At 39.2% G+C, this 19,333-nt stretch overlaps 2 protein-coding genes across 2 annotated transcripts in view; one reads left to right on the top strand and one right to left on the bottom strand.

Annotated features, from left to right (window-relative positions):
• ATP10D (ATPase, class V, type 10D) overlaps window positions 1-11,319 on the top strand; it is a 72,306-nt gene extending 60,987 nt beyond the window's left edge. Inside the window, exons 20-24 of the mRNA XM_004681484.2 lie at window positions 2,475-2,498; window positions 4,050-4,130; window positions 5,283-5,387; window positions 6,114-6,301; window positions 9,280-11,319. Coding sequence (XP_004681541.1) covers window positions 2,475-2,498; window positions 4,050-4,130; window positions 5,283-5,387; window positions 6,114-6,301; window positions 9,280-9,610 — 729 coding nt within the window. The 3' untranslated portion in view covers window positions 9,611-11,319. The remainder of the gene's footprint in view (window positions 1-2,474; window positions 2,499-4,049; window positions 4,131-5,282; window positions 5,388-6,113; window positions 6,302-9,279) is intronic.
• Window positions 11,320-13,585: 2,266 nt separating this feature from the next.
• CORIN (corin, serine peptidase) overlaps window positions 13,586-19,333 on the bottom strand; it is a 126,681-nt gene continuing 120,933 nt past the window's right edge. Inside the window, exons 19-21 of the mRNA XM_004681309.2 lie at window positions 15,580-15,851; window positions 14,788-14,921; window positions 13,586-13,768 (exon numbers count right to left, since the gene is read on the bottom strand). Of these exons, the coding sequence (XP_004681366.1) occupies window positions 13,586-13,768; window positions 14,788-14,921; window positions 15,580-15,851 (589 nt within the window). The remainder of the gene's footprint in view (window positions 13,769-14,787; window positions 14,922-15,579; window positions 15,852-19,333) is intronic.

Here is a 19,333-nt window from a genome sequence, read left to right as displayed (position 1 = left end):
AAAAAAAAAATGCAGAACCTCTGGTTATCTGGTTCCAAAGCCAGAGTTCAGTTTTTCAGTTCTACCACCATGCAGAGTGAGGTAAGCATGACCACTTCCTCTCCCTAAAACCATATTGTCCTACATCCACTTAATCCTCAGTGGATCTTCCCATCCTCTCAGTTTTGTTCTAGCACTTCACTTGTGTCTGTACCCCCACTTCCATCCTTCTGTCACTGCCCTCATCCTCTCTCACTGAAAGGTTCATTGTAATTGATTGGTGAATTGGGCTAGCTTAAAATTCATTTCTAAAAATAATATTAGCACAGCACTTACAAACATGCACCCAGTGCCGTCCGTGTGCCGGGCGCTGCTCTTAAACGCAGAAATGTAATCCTCAAAATGACGCTGCAAGATGGGTACTCCTGTCAGCCACATTATGTGGATGAGGCACATCAGGCACTGGCAATACCTTAGATATCTTCCTGAGTCATAGAGCTCATGGCTGGTACACTTGAACTTGAGCCCGTGCTTTCTCCCCCACTCTGTGCTGCAGAAAGAACTCCGACGCTGTCTTTAGCTTCGGTTCCCATCTCTGTAGAAATCCAGCATGTTATCATAGATACATTGTCAGGATCCTGGGGTCTGTGGTATACCAGGAACCTGGACAGGGACAAAGCTTAGTGGTCAGCCTCGTCGGTCATAATATGACAGAAAACCAGTCCAAATTGGCTTAGTGACAGCGGCAAAGACCAGAAGAAAGGGTGACAGAACACTGCTATTCTGTACATTTCTTGATGACTTAGCCAGGTTCATGTAGCATGCTTGTCCCTATGTTGCCCATCGTGGCTAGAGAGAGAGTTTGCTCACTGGTCAGGGACTAATGTCATTCCTGAGAACAGAGCTGAAGTGCATGCACAGGACTAGCAAGAAGGGTTTCTTCTAGAAATGCTGCCAGACCAAAGTGAGGCCAACAGAATAATCTGTGTGGTGAGCTCCATTGCAGTTCTAAAGACACAGGCCCAGAACAGTACGTTAGAAATACTGGGTGGTGTTTGGCCTGAATTTAGTTCTGTTTTATGGTGTGTGACCTTGGTAAGTGATTTAAGTCTCTGGTACTTCAAACTTTTTACTTCATGGAAATGGTGTGAAGATGAAATACTACATGTGAAAATTCTAGCCATGGTGTTACTGGAGAGGTAAACCCTCCAGAATTAATTATAAATTTGAGGACACTTTGACCTTGAAAAGATAGACTTATTTCCAACAGTGTACCTGATTCTGACTTGAACTTTCTTTTCAACTGAAGAGTAATTTGATGCCGTTATGCTACCAAGAACAGCCAACACAGAGAAGTTGTACATTTAGCTCCCAGGGAAGAAGAAATCCTTATAAGCCTTTAATGTCATCCAGTCCATTACGATCAAGGAACTGCATGTTTTTTTAAAGGAATCCAATCTAAGTTAGAATTCAAGGCTGGAGTGCAGGAATGTAGGGTTGATATTAATGAAGGTTTTCCTGTACCCCAGGACAAGTTAAATTCCGGGTCCAGTGGAGGGGGAAGGGAGGCATTTTAAAGTTGTGGTAATGTTTTAAAAGCCCATTTATTCAGGCTGGACTTCGTAATCAGCCCTTACCCTCAGAAGAGTTGTAGTCATTGCTTCCTGCTGTTGAACTTGGTTTTCATTTCTTTGTTCACTATGTTCTATTGAGTTGCCAGTTTTATAATACAATAAAACTAAACAAAAATAGTCAGGCAACTCTAAACCACAGACATTCTGCAGGGGAGGAGGAGGGAGAAGATACAAAACAAGGGCCGGAAAAACACAGGGACTAAGGTGATGGTGCACGGGTGAATTGGTGGTGGGAATTCTATGGGAACTACACCCAATGTAAAATATATACAAATAAAGAAATTAAATATTTTTTTAAAATAGCACAAATAATCCCCACCATGTGGCTACTGATGAAAGGTAATTAATTAATACCATTGACTTTACCTTCTAGAAGAGTTGTCCTTTCTTTGAACTTGACATCCAAACGAATTCTGTTTTTGCTTGGGCCACGTCCTGTCTTCAGTATCATGAAATATACTCTCTAGGGTTATAGAATCACTCTCCTTTAGAAGAGATAAGTCTGGAAGGCTGCAGCCAGAGCTTCCTTTCCAAAGAGCTGTCATCTGCTGCCCATCTCTCATCACTCACACAGTCTTCTCTCTGGCTTCAACTTCATGTCCAGATTTCAGCTTCTGGGAGATCCCATGAGCTAATTCTTCAAGCTCTCATTTCACATTTCACTTACCCTTGGCCTTTTTCTCTCTTCTTCCCTCAGTTCTCTTACTCACCTGACTGGAAAGAAATTGTACTTTTACCACTTTACTATAGGTTTTTGGCATCCTCAAATTGTTCTCCCTTGTTCAGTGGTGTTTTGGTTGCCCTCCTTAAACTCTGTCACGTTCTCTTTCACTATTTGCTTGTGCTCTGTTTAAATTTTAGAGACAGTTGGATGAAGAAAGACAGGTAAAAATCCCCTCATTTCCAATGAGAAAACAGTTGAAGCGATATGGGGAGAAATAGATGGCTAGAGACAATGAATCTTCTTTGATTTCCCAGAGGTTTAAAAAAAAAGTGGGGATAGACAAAAATTCCAAGTGCAGTCTTTTGAAGAATAGGAGACTATAAGGAGAATGTGCAAATTTATAAGATGTTGCTGTTTAGAAGATAATGAAATGTTTTCAAGGAAAGTTCAGCCTTGTTTTGCATTAGAAAAGAAGTAAGGCTAGGAACATGTTAAAAAAAAAAAACAAAAAAACAACCAGCTCAAGGATATGGTGCATGTGTTGCCATTTTTGTCCATGGCTGATATCATTAATACATTATAGTATTTTGTTCTGCTGGGTCTGGAAACAGTGTCAGAATCCTTCTACATACCATTACCATTCAGTCAGACTTGATTCCTGTTAGAAAACCTTTTCAACCATTTGACTATTGTCTCTTCTTGATCTTTTCCTTTCTAGCAACTTTTGGTAGGTGGCAGTTTAGCCTGTGAAAAGTAATGGAAGAAGAGTTTATTAATATGCAAGTATTTGTTGAATATCTACTGTGTGCCAGGCCCTATTTTAATCATTTGAACATAAGAAGCAAGTGCCACTCTATAAAGCTTGCATTCTGTTGAGAGAATAAGAAAATTATTAGTAAACAAATAAGATTAATTCTGATGGTGGCAAGAGATTTCTAACTGTCACAGTAGTAAGTGATTGGATGGTTGAGTTAGCAGCACCTCTATAAGAAAATGGCATTTGAACTAGGATATAGGTATGCACACATCTAAGTGTCTCTTTTGTGGAGAGAATAGCACAGGTCAAGTCTTAGGAAAGATTAGAGTTGGCAAGTTTGAGGACTGGAAGATCTGTGTGGCAGAGCATAATGAATGAGGGTAAGAATGGGAAGAGGTGACCTTGTAGAGAGATGTGACCCACCTGGAGAGGAGAGGCTCCAGGGTTTAGACTGTGCAAATAACCTATAGCCATTGGAAGGAACTTTAAGTGTATTGGAAATGCAGTGTTGTGGAAGGCACTGGAGGGATCAGGAGTTTGATTAAGGAGTGGCATGACTTATACATTCTGTTTAAAAAAAAAAATGACAGCTCTGGGAAAATTGGATTAGGGTGGGAGAGGAAGCAGAGAGCCAATAAGTTGGCTCTTCAGTCATTAATAGAGAGAGTTGTTGGTGAATTGGGATGAAAGGAGTGGTGATAGAAGTGGATGAATTTGGACACGTTTTTGAAGCAGCACTTTCAGATCAACAGGAAATAGGAAGTTAATCCTATCTCCATTTTAGACTAATTAAGACTGATTCACTGATAAAAACAAGAACTAAAGGAGAGTTCCTTAAAGGATTTGTTTTTTTAATCTATGAAGTCTTCTCCTTTAACCATCATTCCTCCACCATTATTTTTACACCTCATCTGTTTTGTAAAAAAATCAAGGACTAGACTGGCTAATGTTGTTAACTGACTTTGCTTTGAACCCTATTAATTTTATCTTTCCCCAATATCTGTTTCATTTTCAGGCCTACTTACCCCTCACCTTCTGGATCACTTTGTTGGACGCCTTTTACCAAAGCCTGGTCTGCTTCTTTTTTCCTTATTTTGTGAGTCCTTGTTCACTCAAAATACTTGTTATTAATGTATCAGAGAGGCTTCTTGCTGCCAGTGTCAGCATATAGAATGGGCTTATTTGCATAGACTGCTCAAGTAATCAAGCTGATTATTAGCTGAATAAATCATAACATTGCCTCCATCTCTGAAATACATAGGCAATGGTTTCAATTCAGAGAGTAAAATGCCTGGTTGAGTCCTGTTGGAACTCCTTTTAACCCTGCACTGCTGGGTAATTTTCAGTGACTTGAATAAAATCAAAAGTGTAGCCATATAATTAGATAAGTCAACCAGAGAGGCAAAGTCAGAATATGAAAGCTATTATTAGTGAGTGTTGAACCAATTCTGCCAGATGTCATATTATTTAAGATCTTACAAGTTGTCTTCTAAAACTGAAAAAAAAAGTTATATGCATAGACTAGAAGAATGGGACTAAATAGAAGAATGTGTAAAAATTAATTTAAAAACTAAACCAACATCAAGCACAAAGTAATATGTTCATAGCTTACCCACACACATCCTTCCCCCCAAGAAATACTAACTTGAACATGGCTGAACAATAAAAGAATGAAAAAAAGTATCTAAGTTAGAAATTTCCATTCTTTATTGCTATAATATAATTTGAATTCATCCGGCCGGACTGTTCTGCATACACTGCATTTTAAGAGGAGTGTAGAGAGGCAATGTGGGGTGTATTCAACAGAGAATGGGTAGAATTGTAAAGATCAGAAAATCGCATCATTTGAGGAATGCTTTAAGCACAGGAAGACATACTTAGAGAGGAGATACTTACTTAGCAGAAATATAACTCAGGATGGTCAATAATAGCTGCTTCCAAAATTTGCTGCTGTCCTTTGGAACACTGATATTTCTCTATACCTTAAAGATCTGGAAGCATGAATAAAAGTCTCCATGAGGATGAACTATGATTCAGAATGAAGAGAAATTCTGAAAAGGTCAAAGATTAGGTGACAGTTTAGGAGAGAAACAGTATCATTTTTCTAGAAACATTCAAGTTTATCCTATTGTGAGGGCCATTATAAAAGGGACTCAACCCTCCACTGAGCTGTAGAACAGGGTGATGATACTCACAGCCCTGAGGAATGTGCCCCATGATCACCTCCTGTTGTTTGGTTTCTTTGTAGACCTACCAGGATTCAGAAATTGACATCTTTAGCTTTGGAAACCCTGTGAACACAGCTGCTTTGTTTATCATTCTCCTCCACCTGGTCATTGAAAGCAAGAGTTTGGTGAGTACTTTTCCTGTCTCTTAAGCAACCTGAATCCCTTTCTGTTTGAGGAAATGCCTCTTATTAGCAGCAACCCTAAGTTCTGGCCAAGAAGACAGGTGGTAACAAGAAGAGTAATGACTTATAGAGGAAGGGGGATGCTTGGCTACTCTTACTGGTCACTGAGGTCCTGATGCTGAGATTAATGTGGAAACTCCCTGGCCAGTCTGTAGGGTGTGCTGTCTATGGTAGATGATCGATGGATGCTAGTTGGACTGGAGAAACAATTACTCCACAATGGTCAGCATTCTTCAAGACCAGACTAACACTTTCAACCAAAATCAAAAGAGGTGCTCTGTCTCTTCACATAGCTGGAATCATCACTTTGCAACATCAATCATATCTTCTGTGTAAAACCCTTCAGTTGTTTATGATTGTACTTGAAATAAAATCTGAAGGCCCAAGACTCCTCGAATGCTGTGTCCTTAGCAATAAATTAAATGAAAGCTGGGCGCGGAGAATAGCGGCTGCCATTCAAGGATGCATCATGAAAGAATTTCTGTCCCACGGAATGCTAGAGTTCACAGCTTCTGAACAACCCTTGGATGAAAATAAAAGTTCATCCATTCGGAGACTAAACTGCTCCCCTTCAAGCTCTGTCTCACCGCCTCTCCTGCCACCTCCCCCTCCTTGTACCCAGTGCCCTCTGACTAACTTCCTCACTCCTCTGCTTTTCTTGTATTGCAGACATGGATCCACATGCTGGTCATCGTCGGGAGCATCTTATCTTACTTCTTCTTTGCCTTGATCTCTGGAGCCATGTGTGTAACGTGCAACCCACCATCCAACCCTTACTGGATTATGCAGAACCACATGCTGGACCCCAAGTTCTACTTAGTTTGCATCCTCACAACCTGTGTGGCTCTTCTACCCAGGTAGGGTATTTGCTTGATTATCCAAAAAGTAAGTGAAATCATAGACTTGGAATTCTTTAAGCAACCTCTGAGTACACCTGGCAGACCATGCAGTTTCATCATGGAGATGTCTGTGTAGTTGTTCAAATACTGGTTTTAACTCTTTACCAGAGAACCAAAGTAGTTTCAGCAAACTGGGAGATTTCTTTCTGTCATGGAAAATTCTAATTCTAATCTATCATGGAATAGTCTGCAGACACAGGGCAGCTTTGCTTCACAAGGTTATCCAAGGACTTCGATCTTTTCTTGGGTTTCTTTTGTTCCACCAACTCTCAAGGGTGTTGCCTTTGTCTGCCTGGTTGGAGATGAGTCACTGCCAGCACATCCTTGTCTGCGCCTGCAGGAGAAAAGAGAGAAAATAGAAAATCAAGCAACTTCACTTTCTTCTCTCCCCCAGCCCCCTGAGAGTGTGTGTGTACAGCTGAATGGCTAAGATCTGCGGGTTTCTCTAAGGGAGATGAGGGATAATGGCTACTGCGGGGCAAATAACAGTGTCCACCACAGTCTGTAAACACTGGACACTTTCCACCTCTCTTCCTTCTCTGTTTCGTGTAGCCTGCCTGTTTTAGTTCAATTCAGTTTCTAATACTGTCTGGAATAGAAATGGCTGAAAAATATGCATAGGGTTTTAATATATAGATTATTTGAATGTGGGGTTGTTCCTTTTTATATTTTATAAACTCTGTTTAGCTGAAAATGCAAGAGCAAATAGTTGTCCTATCTTATGGAACACGATGTGAGAATCAAATTGGTGATATTGCTTTCTTTTCTTTTCTTTTTTAAAGATATATTTATCTATGTGTATAGAATTGGGGCCCTCATATTATTTTTTAACAGGGTTGGCCACTTCTGGTACACAGGCCAAAGCTGGCTTGCCATCTGTTTTTGTAAATAAAAGTTCATTAGAATGCTACCATGTTCATTAATTTATGTATTATCGATGACTACTTTTACACCACAACAAGGGAGTTCAGTAGTTCCAACAAAGACTGTCTGGCTTGCCAAGCTTGAAGCATCGCTAACTGGCCTATTGGGTAAAGCTTGCCTGACCCATCAAAATACCATTAAAAGGCACAATGGACAGAAACCCTTTATGGGTGACCAACATCCCTTCTGTAAGTGATGTATAAGAAAACCCACCAGAGTTGTTCTATCGTGGTGATAGCTATATACTTAATATCTCTGTTAAACTGAGATGCTTCTGTATTGTTCACATTACTTTCAGAAAACAGATATGAACTTGTTGAATTTATGAAGAAATGAGTACTTAAAGTTATGACCATAAAAATCCCTTCAGTAGCATTAACAGTACAATTCCACCTAAGATTATTGTAGTAAGCTGAAAATGACCCCCTAAAAGACATCCATATCCTAAGCCCTAGATCCTGTGAATGTTACCTTATGTAGCAAAAAAAGATTTTGCAGATGTGACTAAATTAAGGATCTTAAATTGGGGAGATTATCCTGCATTATCTAGGTAGACCTTAAAGGCACAGGTGCCCTTATAAGTGGGAAGCAGAGGGAAAAATGACACCTGGAGAAGGCACTTGGACCATGTGGAAAATATTTTGCCAGTAGTCAAGGGATATTGGCAGCCATCAAAAGCTAGACAAGGAGGAATGGATTCTTCACTAGATCCTCTGGTATAGCCTTTCCAATGCATTGATTTTAACTCAGTGAAACTGATTTCAGAATTCCTGACCTTCGTAACTGTGGTAGGATAAATTGTTGTTGGTCTAAGCTTCAAATTTGTGGTGATTTGTTATAGCAGCCATAGTAAACTGAAGCAGACTTGGAAATGTTTGGAAATAGGATTATAGACAGGTAATGGAAGAACTTCGGGGCACATGATTAGAAAACTATTAGGTCTTCTTAAAAAAGACTGCAGCTAATATTAACTATAGAAATATTGACACTAAAGTTATGCTATGAGGATTACAGAGGAAGTGAAAAAAGTCATATGTAGAGGAGTCATAGTTTAGAAAAGACATAGCATCATAACATAAACAAGACATTATTAGAAATATGCATGTTAAAGGTACTTCTAATGAGGATTCAGAAGTAAATGAGGAACATGTTTTGGAAAATGAGGAAAGGGAATCTTTGCCACATTACAGAAACATAGCTAACTTGTGTTCTACTGTGATACAGAAAACAAAATCTATAAATGATAGGCTGGATATTTAGCTAAGATTTCTATGCAAAGTACTGCAGCTTTCTTCTTTCTGATTAAAATAGAGAGAAAAGATACCAAAGAAAGAACTACTAAGCCTAGAACTAGATCCAGGAATTTCTCAGCCTATCCAGATTATTCTAAAGTTCCCTAAAAGTTAGAAGTATGCTCTAGCAAGAAGGCAATGAGTATAGCTGGAAACTGTTTTACTGATTCTGAAAAAGACTGGGTGTGTAAATCATGGATCTCTTCAGCCATCTCAGCAGCCACCAGGAGAGGAACTGGGATTCCACAAGAAAGATCTGTTTTTAAATGACAAAGAGCCTCAAGATATACCTTGGAGACCCACAAGTTTTTTGAGATTGCTATAGCAGTGCAAGCACTATCAACTTGAACTGAAAGGGACAAGTTTATGGTAATTTGTTACAGTAGCCATAGGCAACTAATAGCTAGTATTTTTTTTTTTTGAGCATTTACTAGATGTCAGTACTCTATCTGCTTTACATAACCTAACATTAACCCTACTATATATATAGCACAGATTTTATTTCTTTAATAAGCACTTACCAGACATTCAGTATCTTCTAAGTGCTTTAAAAATATTAATTCATGTAATATTGTTATCTCTTTCTAATAGTTTATCTTCTTTCTTTACCTTAAGGAGACAAGTGACTACCAGACCTTTTAATTTTTCTAACTGGCAAGCATCTTTGTGTTCCATGATGCCTTTGAGATGAATGTAACTCTATGATGTTTTATAACCTAGGTTTATATACCGAGTTCTTCAGGGGTCCCTGTTTCCATCTCCAGTTCTGAGGGCTAAGCACTTTGACAGACTGAGTCCAGAGGAAAGGATTAAAGCCCTGAAGAAATGGAAAGGTGCTGGCAAGATGGGCCAAACGACACCTAAGTGTGCTGACCTCTCAGCTGCCAAGTCTGAGAGAAGACCCATGTCCGATTCTTCTGGAGTTTTTGCAATGATGTCAAGACCTTCTGGTGCTGATGAGCAAGGAAATTTGTCTATACCTGAAAGTGCTTTGGACTTAGACTACTCAAAAACAAATGCTTCAGGGATGGCTGGACCCTCAAAAGATTAAAAAAGCAAGTTACCTTCCTTGGAGTTGCAAGTATTCCTATAAGTTTGGAACAGAGACTTTGAAGATGCACTTCTACCAAGTATGAATGACTTGGATTTTTCTAGCCTTGGAAAAAACCCATGTGATTATCTTTATTGTATGTATGTAGATACATTTCTAAAAGATAAAGTATGACCAGGCAGAGGTTAGGGAAGAGAAATAACAATCAAATGCTTCTATGAAACTTTTTGGATTTTGTAAAAGCACTTTGATTATTTTTCAAGGGGATTCATTTAAGATTTATTTATTTTATGGAAAGATCTCAGATTCCAGGAAAGTGCTTCAAGTGAGCAGATTCCAATCTGAATTTTTTTAATGAAGAAAAAGAGAGTAGTTTTCATATTGATTAGTTAGGACTCAAGAGGAGATTTCCATGTGCAAAAATGTTACAAATAGTTCATTTCCAGAGGAAAAAAGTTGTAAGAGCCTTTTAAACTGCAAAAATAGACAAAACTATACTATTTAAAATACAATTAGTAACTACAAATAGTTTATTACCTATTGGAAGATGCCTTTGACCTTCTCACTGAAGATGTTAGGCACATCTTTATTCATTTCAGTGTTCTTCTGAGGAGGATTCTTTACTAAAAAGAATGCCCGTGTTCATAGGGACTTGTTCCTCTCTCAGCTTCCAGTCAACGAAGAGTCCTCTTTAGGGCTGCCTCTGTGTAGATGTCGTAATTGGGAAACAGATTCATAGATAAGGCAAGCAGAATTAGCTGAGTTGACAGCAAATTTCTAATTTCTAAAACTGCTAAGAGCTTGTCCAAAATGAGACAATTTCAAAACCATCAAAAGAGATCATGTGAAGGGTCATAGTCGTTACTATGATCTTACAACACTCTAAAAATGTGATATTATGAATTGAGACTAATATGGGTGGTTTTCAATAGGATGCCAAGAATTTGTTTTTAATGCATTTGTAGGAGAAGAATGTCTATAGCAATTTAACTGCTGTTTACAAATCTTGTATGCTGGTTTTAGTTGAAACAAAGAAAATATATCAGTAGGTCCAGCTGTTACTGTAATAATACCATGTATTCTTCTTTTAAAATTTACCTGAAAATTGTCAGCTACCAGTCACCCAGAATTGCCTTCATGAAATCTCCATATTAATGTTCTATGTCTATAACAAGGTCTTCTTAATGACTATTAAACTGTTATTCTCAGGGCTTGCACCTTCTGCCTATTGGTCTGTTCTGGTCTGACTTTATTTATTTTTTTGGTAGCCTTGTGATATTATTGCACTAGTCTTTTATATACACTGTGATTTCTAGAATTTTCAAAATCCCATATGACTAGTGGAAGTTGCTTTCTGCTTCCTTATGTTTTTTTAACAACTGTTTAATAAATAATGTGTACTGAAAAACTGTCATCACTCTTGAAGACATGCATTGCATCAAGATGTAATTGATACCAGAACTTAGAAAGAAAATCCCATAACAAACCTTTTACCAGAATATTGTTTTTGCCTTCTTTCATGGAAAATCAGTGATATCATCTGTTATCTTCAGCAGTTGGTAATCATTACCTGAGTTCAACATCTTAAAAACAAAAATGTTACATGTAATAAAGGATTAGAATCTATAAAAAGAATATTCAAAAAGATAAAATGGTCAATCCCCAACATGTGAAATAATTGTTTATTTAAGTAGAGGAAAGTGGTATTGAATAGTCATTTTATGGGGTCCTGTCCAGAACTCCAAAATCCCAAGAGCTCAGAAACCTCATTATTTTTTTATAAATCAGTCACAAACTTAGTTTCCTAACATATATGAGATGATTTATATACTTAATATAATTTCCATATTTTTATGTGTATCATTTTTTAAATGTATGAAAAATTCTGGGTTTTGAAATGCATGTGGCCCTCAGGTAAAAGAGATTTGAGAACAGATTAAACTTTAAAGAGCCTCATTTAAAAATGAATAACTTTTACACTAAGTTACCCAAGGTGAGACCAATCTATTGCATTTTAGTATTAAACACCTCTCCCTGCATTTTTGAAGGACCAAATATTATATCATTATGCCCAGGAATCAAGGAAATTTGATTATAAAATGTGTGATACACATTTTAGGATGTAATTTTATCACCAAACAAATGATAAAAACTTTGGATGCAGTTTCTCCAGATACACTCTAGACACTAATAAGAATCTCTGCATTCTTACTTACCAGGCTAACATTTTTCTTGGACACTCAGTGGGTGATTTCAGACTGTTAGCAATCTCACATTTCAGACTAATCAGAAAACCATCTATGTTTAAAAAGCATGTTCTTGTGAGACAGTAGAAAGGTCAATTTTGGTGGAAGCTGAGCGGCAACTATTATAATGATGACAGTTTTCTGGGACTAGCTAGTCACGCTCCCTATCCATCAAAAACAAAAACAATATTACATATCATTTTATTCGCATTATGGATTATTTAAAATGAGTGCAATATATACATTTCACTGAACACAAATTGAGGAACACTATAGCTGTTACGTGACATCTGTATCCACTCCTATAACAAAATTGACATGTTTTTAAACTTTCATAGAATTGTGACCACGATTCAATGACAGAATAGGATTATACAAACTACAGAACAGGAGATGACTAACACAGAAAGTGTCAAGACAACTTTTGAATCCAACATGTACACATACAGAAAAGAGTACAAAAATCCAGGTATAAAATTATAGGTAGTCTCTGAGAATGCTGAGGCAGTCCCGGTTGCTGGTGTGAGTAGGCTGTCCTACTTGTTGCAAAGGCATTTGGATGTTGCAAAATGAATTTACCTAATTCAATTAGGTAGATGTGAACATTTGTGTTGTGAAGCTTTTCAGTATGGAAAAATACTTAAACCACAAATTACTTCAGAAACTGATGTGCGTCATGTGGCCTAGTGCTTAAAAGCATTGAAAGATTTTAATTGTCAGTGGGAAGAAATAGCAACACCAGCTATTAAACATCTTTCAAGGAAAATTACAGAATGTTTTACTCAATGCAAAGTCTCACTATGCTTTGAGATACATTTCCGTGGCTATTGATATGGACAAACACAGGAAAATTGAAAAATATTTCATTAGGAGTAGGGTGCGACTTAATTTTCTCTTTTTAAAAAAACTGCACATCTTCAGTCTAAAGAAAATTCCCCTTTGCCAAAGTTTAATCTAAACTTCATTGTTACACAGGCAGAACAAAATATTTCCCTAGTCATGGACATCTCAGTCAGCCAGCTGATTATCACTGAGCAAGCCCCAGAGATTCTATGGACAATGTTCCGTAAAATCACAGCCTTGATTTAAATTCAGAGTGGGCAGCCTGAGAAAGTCAAATGCTAATATTGACATCTAAGGAGCTCTGTGTTCACTATCTCTTGCTATTTAAGCTATTTAAATGTTTGGCACTTGTCTTTTGCCTTTCACAAGTACTTAGAATGAAGCAAACTGTTAAAAAGTAATAGTAAATAATTTAAACAGGTAAATGATCTGGGTTTTTAATAAAGCAAGCTTTCACCTTAGTGTTGAAATTTGCTGCTGTTATTGTGCTTAAAAACAAAAGCTGGCAACACTTCATTAGCCTGGACTCGGAGCTCTATTTCCTTCATGTGGTCGGATAAAAGGGAATTTTAAATAACCTGTCACCTGAACACTTGCATTATCCTAACTCTCAAGAATTGACCCTTTCACCCTACAATCATGGTTAGGCCTGGCTACAGAACAAAAGCTGCTTTGTTTTGTTTTTAATGACTCTTATTACACTTGAAATAAGAGCAAGTAGAAAAAAAAAGTTAAATCGAACCACAGCACACACGAGTACAGTGCAGTGTGCAGTGAACCTCCTGCCCGGAACGGCTCTGTACAGCTTTCTGCAGGAAGCTCCCCACAGTCGAGAAGGCCATTTTCTTTGAGTGCAGCTGGATAAAGTCTTTGATCATCATTGGAATTAGTTCAGGAGAAAGGTATGGATGTATATTTGTCTTTTAATCCATTCGACGAAATATGACACGTTGCTATAAACTCCAGGTCCCAGAACTTTGGAAAAGCAGATCGAGCCCCATGAAGTTAAACCAAATAATGTCCACTGTCCTTGAGACTGCTCACAAACAAGAGGCCCACCGCTGTCACCCTGTAAGAAACAGCAGAGGCTATTAGTCACTGGGATTGCAGAGTCCTCCAGTACTTATGCTATCCTGAGGGTACTGCGAATTCAAATCAGCTTAAGTTACTTATTGGGAAATTTTCACAGAGCTTTCGCTGTCAGCCTGTGCAGGAGCATGCTTTCTCCATACCTGGCGAAGCTCCAGGTTGAGTTTGTTAAGATCTGATCTCTACAAGGCTAGGGCTGCCCATGGAAAGGATGTAATTCCTTCAGTGAAAAGACATTAACTGTCTGCTCCTACCAAAATATTAAACATGTTTAACTTAGTGTACCAGAGCTGAATCTTTCATAATGAACGTCTTTCTTTATACTGATCCACTTCATAGAAAATACCCAAACTGGAAAGAAGAGCTTCCCCTCCACCACAACCCACACACAAAGGTGCTAGGAAAAAAGCCTAAAATGACTACTTTCAAGATTCAATCCCCTCTAGTAGTCTTGGTTCTGCTGTCGTTTTTCTACAGTTTGCTTTGGTTAAGTTTTGTCTGTCCTTTGTTTCTTTGAATTCCAAAAATAAGTAAAATCAGCTGGTGTTTGTCTTCTTAGTGAATATTTTTAAAGCAAAATCCACTGGAAACATTTCCATTAGATATATTCCACAATTTTTATTTCTCCTATAAAAATTACTTTGGGGCCCTCCCTGGTGGCGCAGTGGGTTAAAGCGCAGCACTAAGAAGCTAAAGACACTTCAGCCTGAGTTCAATTTCCACCCCAAAGGTGCCCCACATGGTGCAGCAGACCTCTCCTGACTCGCCTGCTGCTCCCCTCAGCAGTGTACTTCGTGATCTGCCTGTTCTGCTCCCCTCTCTGTCTCTGGTGAATCCTCTCACCACCCCTGCACCTCTGGCCGGAACCCCAGTTCTGTATGCATAAATAAATAAATCTTTAAAAAATATTACTTTGATACTGAGTAATTAATAGCTCAACCTAGTTTACTTTGAAGTTGTTGCTGAACTGAATCTCCCAGGTACCCAGCAGCCACTAACCATGCACGAATCGACGGTGCCAGCCTCGTAGCCAGCACATATCATGCGGGTGGTGATGGTCTTCATGTCGAAGTAGGACTGGCACTGCTCCAGGGACATAATGCGGACTTCTCCCTCTTGCAGCTTAAAAGGCACTGGAGTTTTTTGTTTTTGTTTTTGTTTTTGTTTTTAAGATATAAGAGGATAAAATAATGACAGTAAGAACCATCTTTACTTAAAATGTAATCGTAAAGATAAGGCTTGTTTGGGATCAGAACTGTCTGATTCCAAGTATCCATAGCCATCATCTACTCAAAAGCCTTATTTAAAAAAAAAAAAAATGCAGTATCGACCAGTTAATTACCTTGATTAGGCAACATGAACTAACTTTCCCCCTCTTATCAGGATGTAACAGAATCAACCAAATCATAACACAGGGTTGGAAATGTGACCTGCAACTTGCAAGTGGAAGCAGCATGGCCTAACTGCTAGAATCAGGCCCCTGGGGGCACTGCATGCACACAGCGCAGAGTGACAGTTGAACAGGGATGCAACTAACAGGTCTCTGCTCTCATGGAGGCTCCTCAGCATTGCTGCTGGTGCCCTGCAGAAAGCCTCTGAGGTGTGGAGAAGCCTTTGGAGCTTACTGACTAGGCCAGCTTAAGCTCCATGAGGAAGTACTGACATCTAGGAGTGAGCAGGAGAGCTAGCATGAATGATCACCGGTTAGGGCTACGCTTTTGCCAAGGGCTAGGAAGAACAGTGTTTTAGTTACCAGCAGAAAGGCAAGTGCTCCCGAGGACCCTGGCTTACTTTTGTTACCCATGTGCCCCCAGCCTGTGATAGAACAGTATGAGTCAGGCTTTAGTGACTGCTCCGGGCTGGGTAAGCAGACGGGCCTGACGTAGCTGGTTTCCTGGATGTCCTCACTGAGCTCCACGATGCTGATGTCGTAGTCTACCACAGCGTGGCTGTAGCGAGGGTGCAGGATGATGGTCTTCACCAGCCTCGTCTGCGTGAACGTGGACGGGTGATCTAGATTGTTGATGCCGAACACCACGGTCCACGCGGCTGCCTCCTCTCTCCTAAATAGTTCCAGAGTGGTGGACACCTTAGGCTTGGGCTTACATTTTAAAAGTTACATGTAACTTAAAAAATATTAATCCAAATCGGCCCTCCCTGGTGTCTCAGCGGGTTAAAGCACAGCACTAAGAAACTAAAGCCACTTCACATGAGTTCCATCCTGCCCCGGGGGGGTCCACATGGAACGGCAGACCTCTCCTGACCCGCATGCTGCTGGCCTCAGCAGTGTTGTTCATCGATCTGCCTGTTCTGCTCCCTACTTTGTCCCTGGTGATCCTTTCACCGCACCTGTGCCTCTGGCCTGTACCCCAGTTCTGTATGCATAAATAAATCTTTAAATATATATATATATGCAAATTATGGCTCTTTCCAAGCCTACCTCCCAATGAGAAGTGCATGTATAATGCAACTTGTAGCTGGCAGATGTTGTGGAAAGCTAAACTCATGCTCCTTGAGTGGGTTGTGCTGGAAAATAAAATGTGTTTAGCTTGAAAAGCAGGAAGGGTAGTTACTTGCTTTACTGAGTAGGAAAACTGATGAAAAGACATAAAGAAAGAATAAATGAGGGGGAAAACAAAAGTGTAGAACAAAAAGCCAACATTAAGAGATCCTTACAAGAAAGAATAAGTCCCTCAAAAAATGTCAACTTTTCAGGGAAGCCTTCAGAAAATTTCAAGCCAAAAGGTCACCCACAAAATCTCATGTCAGTCTCCAAATCAATGCTTTCCATCATTTTCCAGAAATATTCCCTTGCCTCATTTCATTCTAGAACTCTCCAATTCTAGAATCTCATCCAACTTCATGGCCTCTCCCACTCACACTTCTCTCCTGTGTTTTTCTCTGCTTTGTAGGTTGAAGTACTGCAGGACTCTCCTTTCAACCTTCTTATTCCATACTCACTCCGTTGAAGATTTCATTAGTTCAGTGATTCTAAATACCACCCATGTCTTAGTAACTCTCAGTGTGCACCTCCAGCCCAATTACCTATTCGACACAATCTGCTAATAGCTAAGGTGTGTCTAGTGCTTATCAACATCTGGTAATTTTCTTCACATCCAGAATTCACTTTACCATTATTTAATATAATGGCAAATTACTGAATTATTAAACAGCTAAATCATCTCTTTTTCTTATACCCCATATTGCTGCATCTACAAGTCCTCACCACTCTACTTTGAAATACATACCAAGCCTTCCTACTTCCCCCTCTTGCCACCTCAAACCTAATCTCAGACACTCTCATCTACTTGGGCCATGGCACTGGCCTCCCAAAGAGTATCGTTTTCTCTTAGCTCCTATGGTCCATTTGCCTTATAGCTTTCAAGATGATGCTTTAAAAAGAAAAAAAAATAAGTCCATCTCCTACTCCTAGTTCTCCAAGGACTTGGAATAACTTACTTGAGAGAAAACAGAGACTCCTATCTGTAGTCTCACAGGCTCACAAGACCTGCTTCCAGCCCTAAGGACTTTGTTTCTACTTTTGGACATGCAAAGACATTCCCAACACAGGCTCTTACCTTGCTACTCTCCTAGCTCTTACAGGGTTTCCCCCTTTATTTCTTCTCTTCATCAGTCTAACGCTCAAACATCACTGTCTCAGAGCTGTACCCTTAAATATTCTGTCTAAACTTTAGCCATCACTCTAATCTTGAGCTTTATTTAATTTTTGTCTCCATTGCACTTAGTAACATTAATGACGCTGACACTAGTCAGCATCTAGTCTCTGCGTTGCATGCACAGTGTATGTTCTGTGAGGGCAAGGCCATGGTGTCCTGTTCACTGCTGTATCACAGGGCCTTCTCTGGTAACCAATGAGTTCTCAGAATTTGTTTAAAGATGGCTCAATGGATAATGCTTCAAAACATTTATTCGCAGCCAATTCCAACTACTTAAGAAAGGTCTATTCTTTTGGCCCTCCCTGGTGGCACAATGGGTTAAAGTGCAGCACTATGAAGCTATCTGCAGCCACTGCAACACAAGTTTGATCCCTGGCCAGAGAGGTGACCTACATGGTGGCAGACCTCTCCTGACATGCCCACTGCCACACACACACACCCACACCTCTGGCCTGTACCCCAACTCTGTACACATAGATAAATCATAAAAAAAAAAAGTTCTAGTCTTCATCTTTCCCTTCATGCCTTCCTCCACTTGCACCCCTGCCTCTACAGAGTGGGTCTGGACCACAGATGTAGAAATATGTAGTGGGCCACTTGTTGGGGCATAGAGATTTCCTGAGGACATTAGTGTGGTTAAGTAAACCACCATGTTGCCTCTGTTCTCACTAGGGAGCTTACCCAACTAAAGGAGGCCGGCCACCCAGAAAGGTTGGTTTTCAACTCTGGTTGAATATTGAATTATGTGCTGATGCTCTGTGCACTTCCCCATGTCTATGTGAAGCTCTTGGGCTGAGGCATGGGACTCAGTCTTTTTAAGAGTTCCCTAGGGAATCTCAGGCAAAACCCCACTTGCATTCATTATTTCTCTGGCATTTCTTTCTTCACTCTCTTCTCATGTAAAAATTCAAAAGGTGAGATTTCAAGACAGCTAGAAAGACAATGGCCAAGGCCAGCATTAACCTGCTTTACCACTGTTGAGACTCGATTCTACTAAAAGACCCCTTTACAGAGTCCAGGCATTCTATCCCTTTTCCTTTGTCAAGAATGCCAAAGCTATCAAAATGAGTTGATACCATTTTTGACTATATTGAAAAATAGAGGCAGACAAATAGACAGCAATACTGCTACAGTAAACATTATACCAGGGGTTACACTAATAAGCAAGAAAGATCTGATCCTTATTTACATAAACTATAATTAAGTGAAGATGGACAATTAAACAATGACAAACACAGGAAGGGCTACCTCATGAACATCATAGGATAATGTTACAGAAGAATTCTTTTTCATTAAATAATGACATCAAAACATGCCTTTCTTCCTTGGCAGCTCCTATCATTTTCCATCTCTCCTCCTTCCCCTGCATTTCCTCCTTCTTCCCTCTATCTCCCATCTTTCTTTTCATTCCCTTCCTCCCTCCCATTTAGTCCAGAGGAACTAAGTACAAAACCTTTTGATGAATTCAATATTCACATAAGATCCCATTTAAGGCATCTGAAATACAGCAATAATTTATTTTAAATTAACAAATTCTTACCCTTGAATCAGAACTACAAAGGGTTGCTTGTAACAAATACTCATCCATCTATTTAAATACAAGCACTATTTCAAAGAGTTGAAGACTCCAAATTATTGCACAAAAAAAAATGAAATTACATGAAAATTCCAGACTTGATTACTATAATGGGGTTAATCTAATTCTAACAGTAAAAAATTAGTATCATTAGTTCAATGTCATTACCTTGTAGTAGTCTGTTGCTACTTAAGTTACTGTTCTTATGGCATTAGTATCCACCAAAAGTTTAAAAAAAAAAAAGTAAGCAGGAAATTTTTGTATTCAGTGAGGATACTGCTGTTTTCTTTTT

The sequence above is a fragment of the Condylura cristata genome, unplaced genomic scaffold (assembly GCF_000260355.1).
Source record: "Condylura cristata isolate star-nosed mole 26May11 unplaced genomic scaffold, ConCri1.0 scaffold00012, whole genome shotgun sequence".
In the NCBI taxonomy this organism is placed as follows: domain Eukaryota; kingdom Metazoa; phylum Chordata; class Mammalia; order Eulipotyphla; family Talpidae; genus Condylura; species Condylura cristata.
The sequence above is the reverse complement of the archived record's forward strand: the minus strand, read 5'-3'. Positions and strand labels throughout refer to the sequence as shown.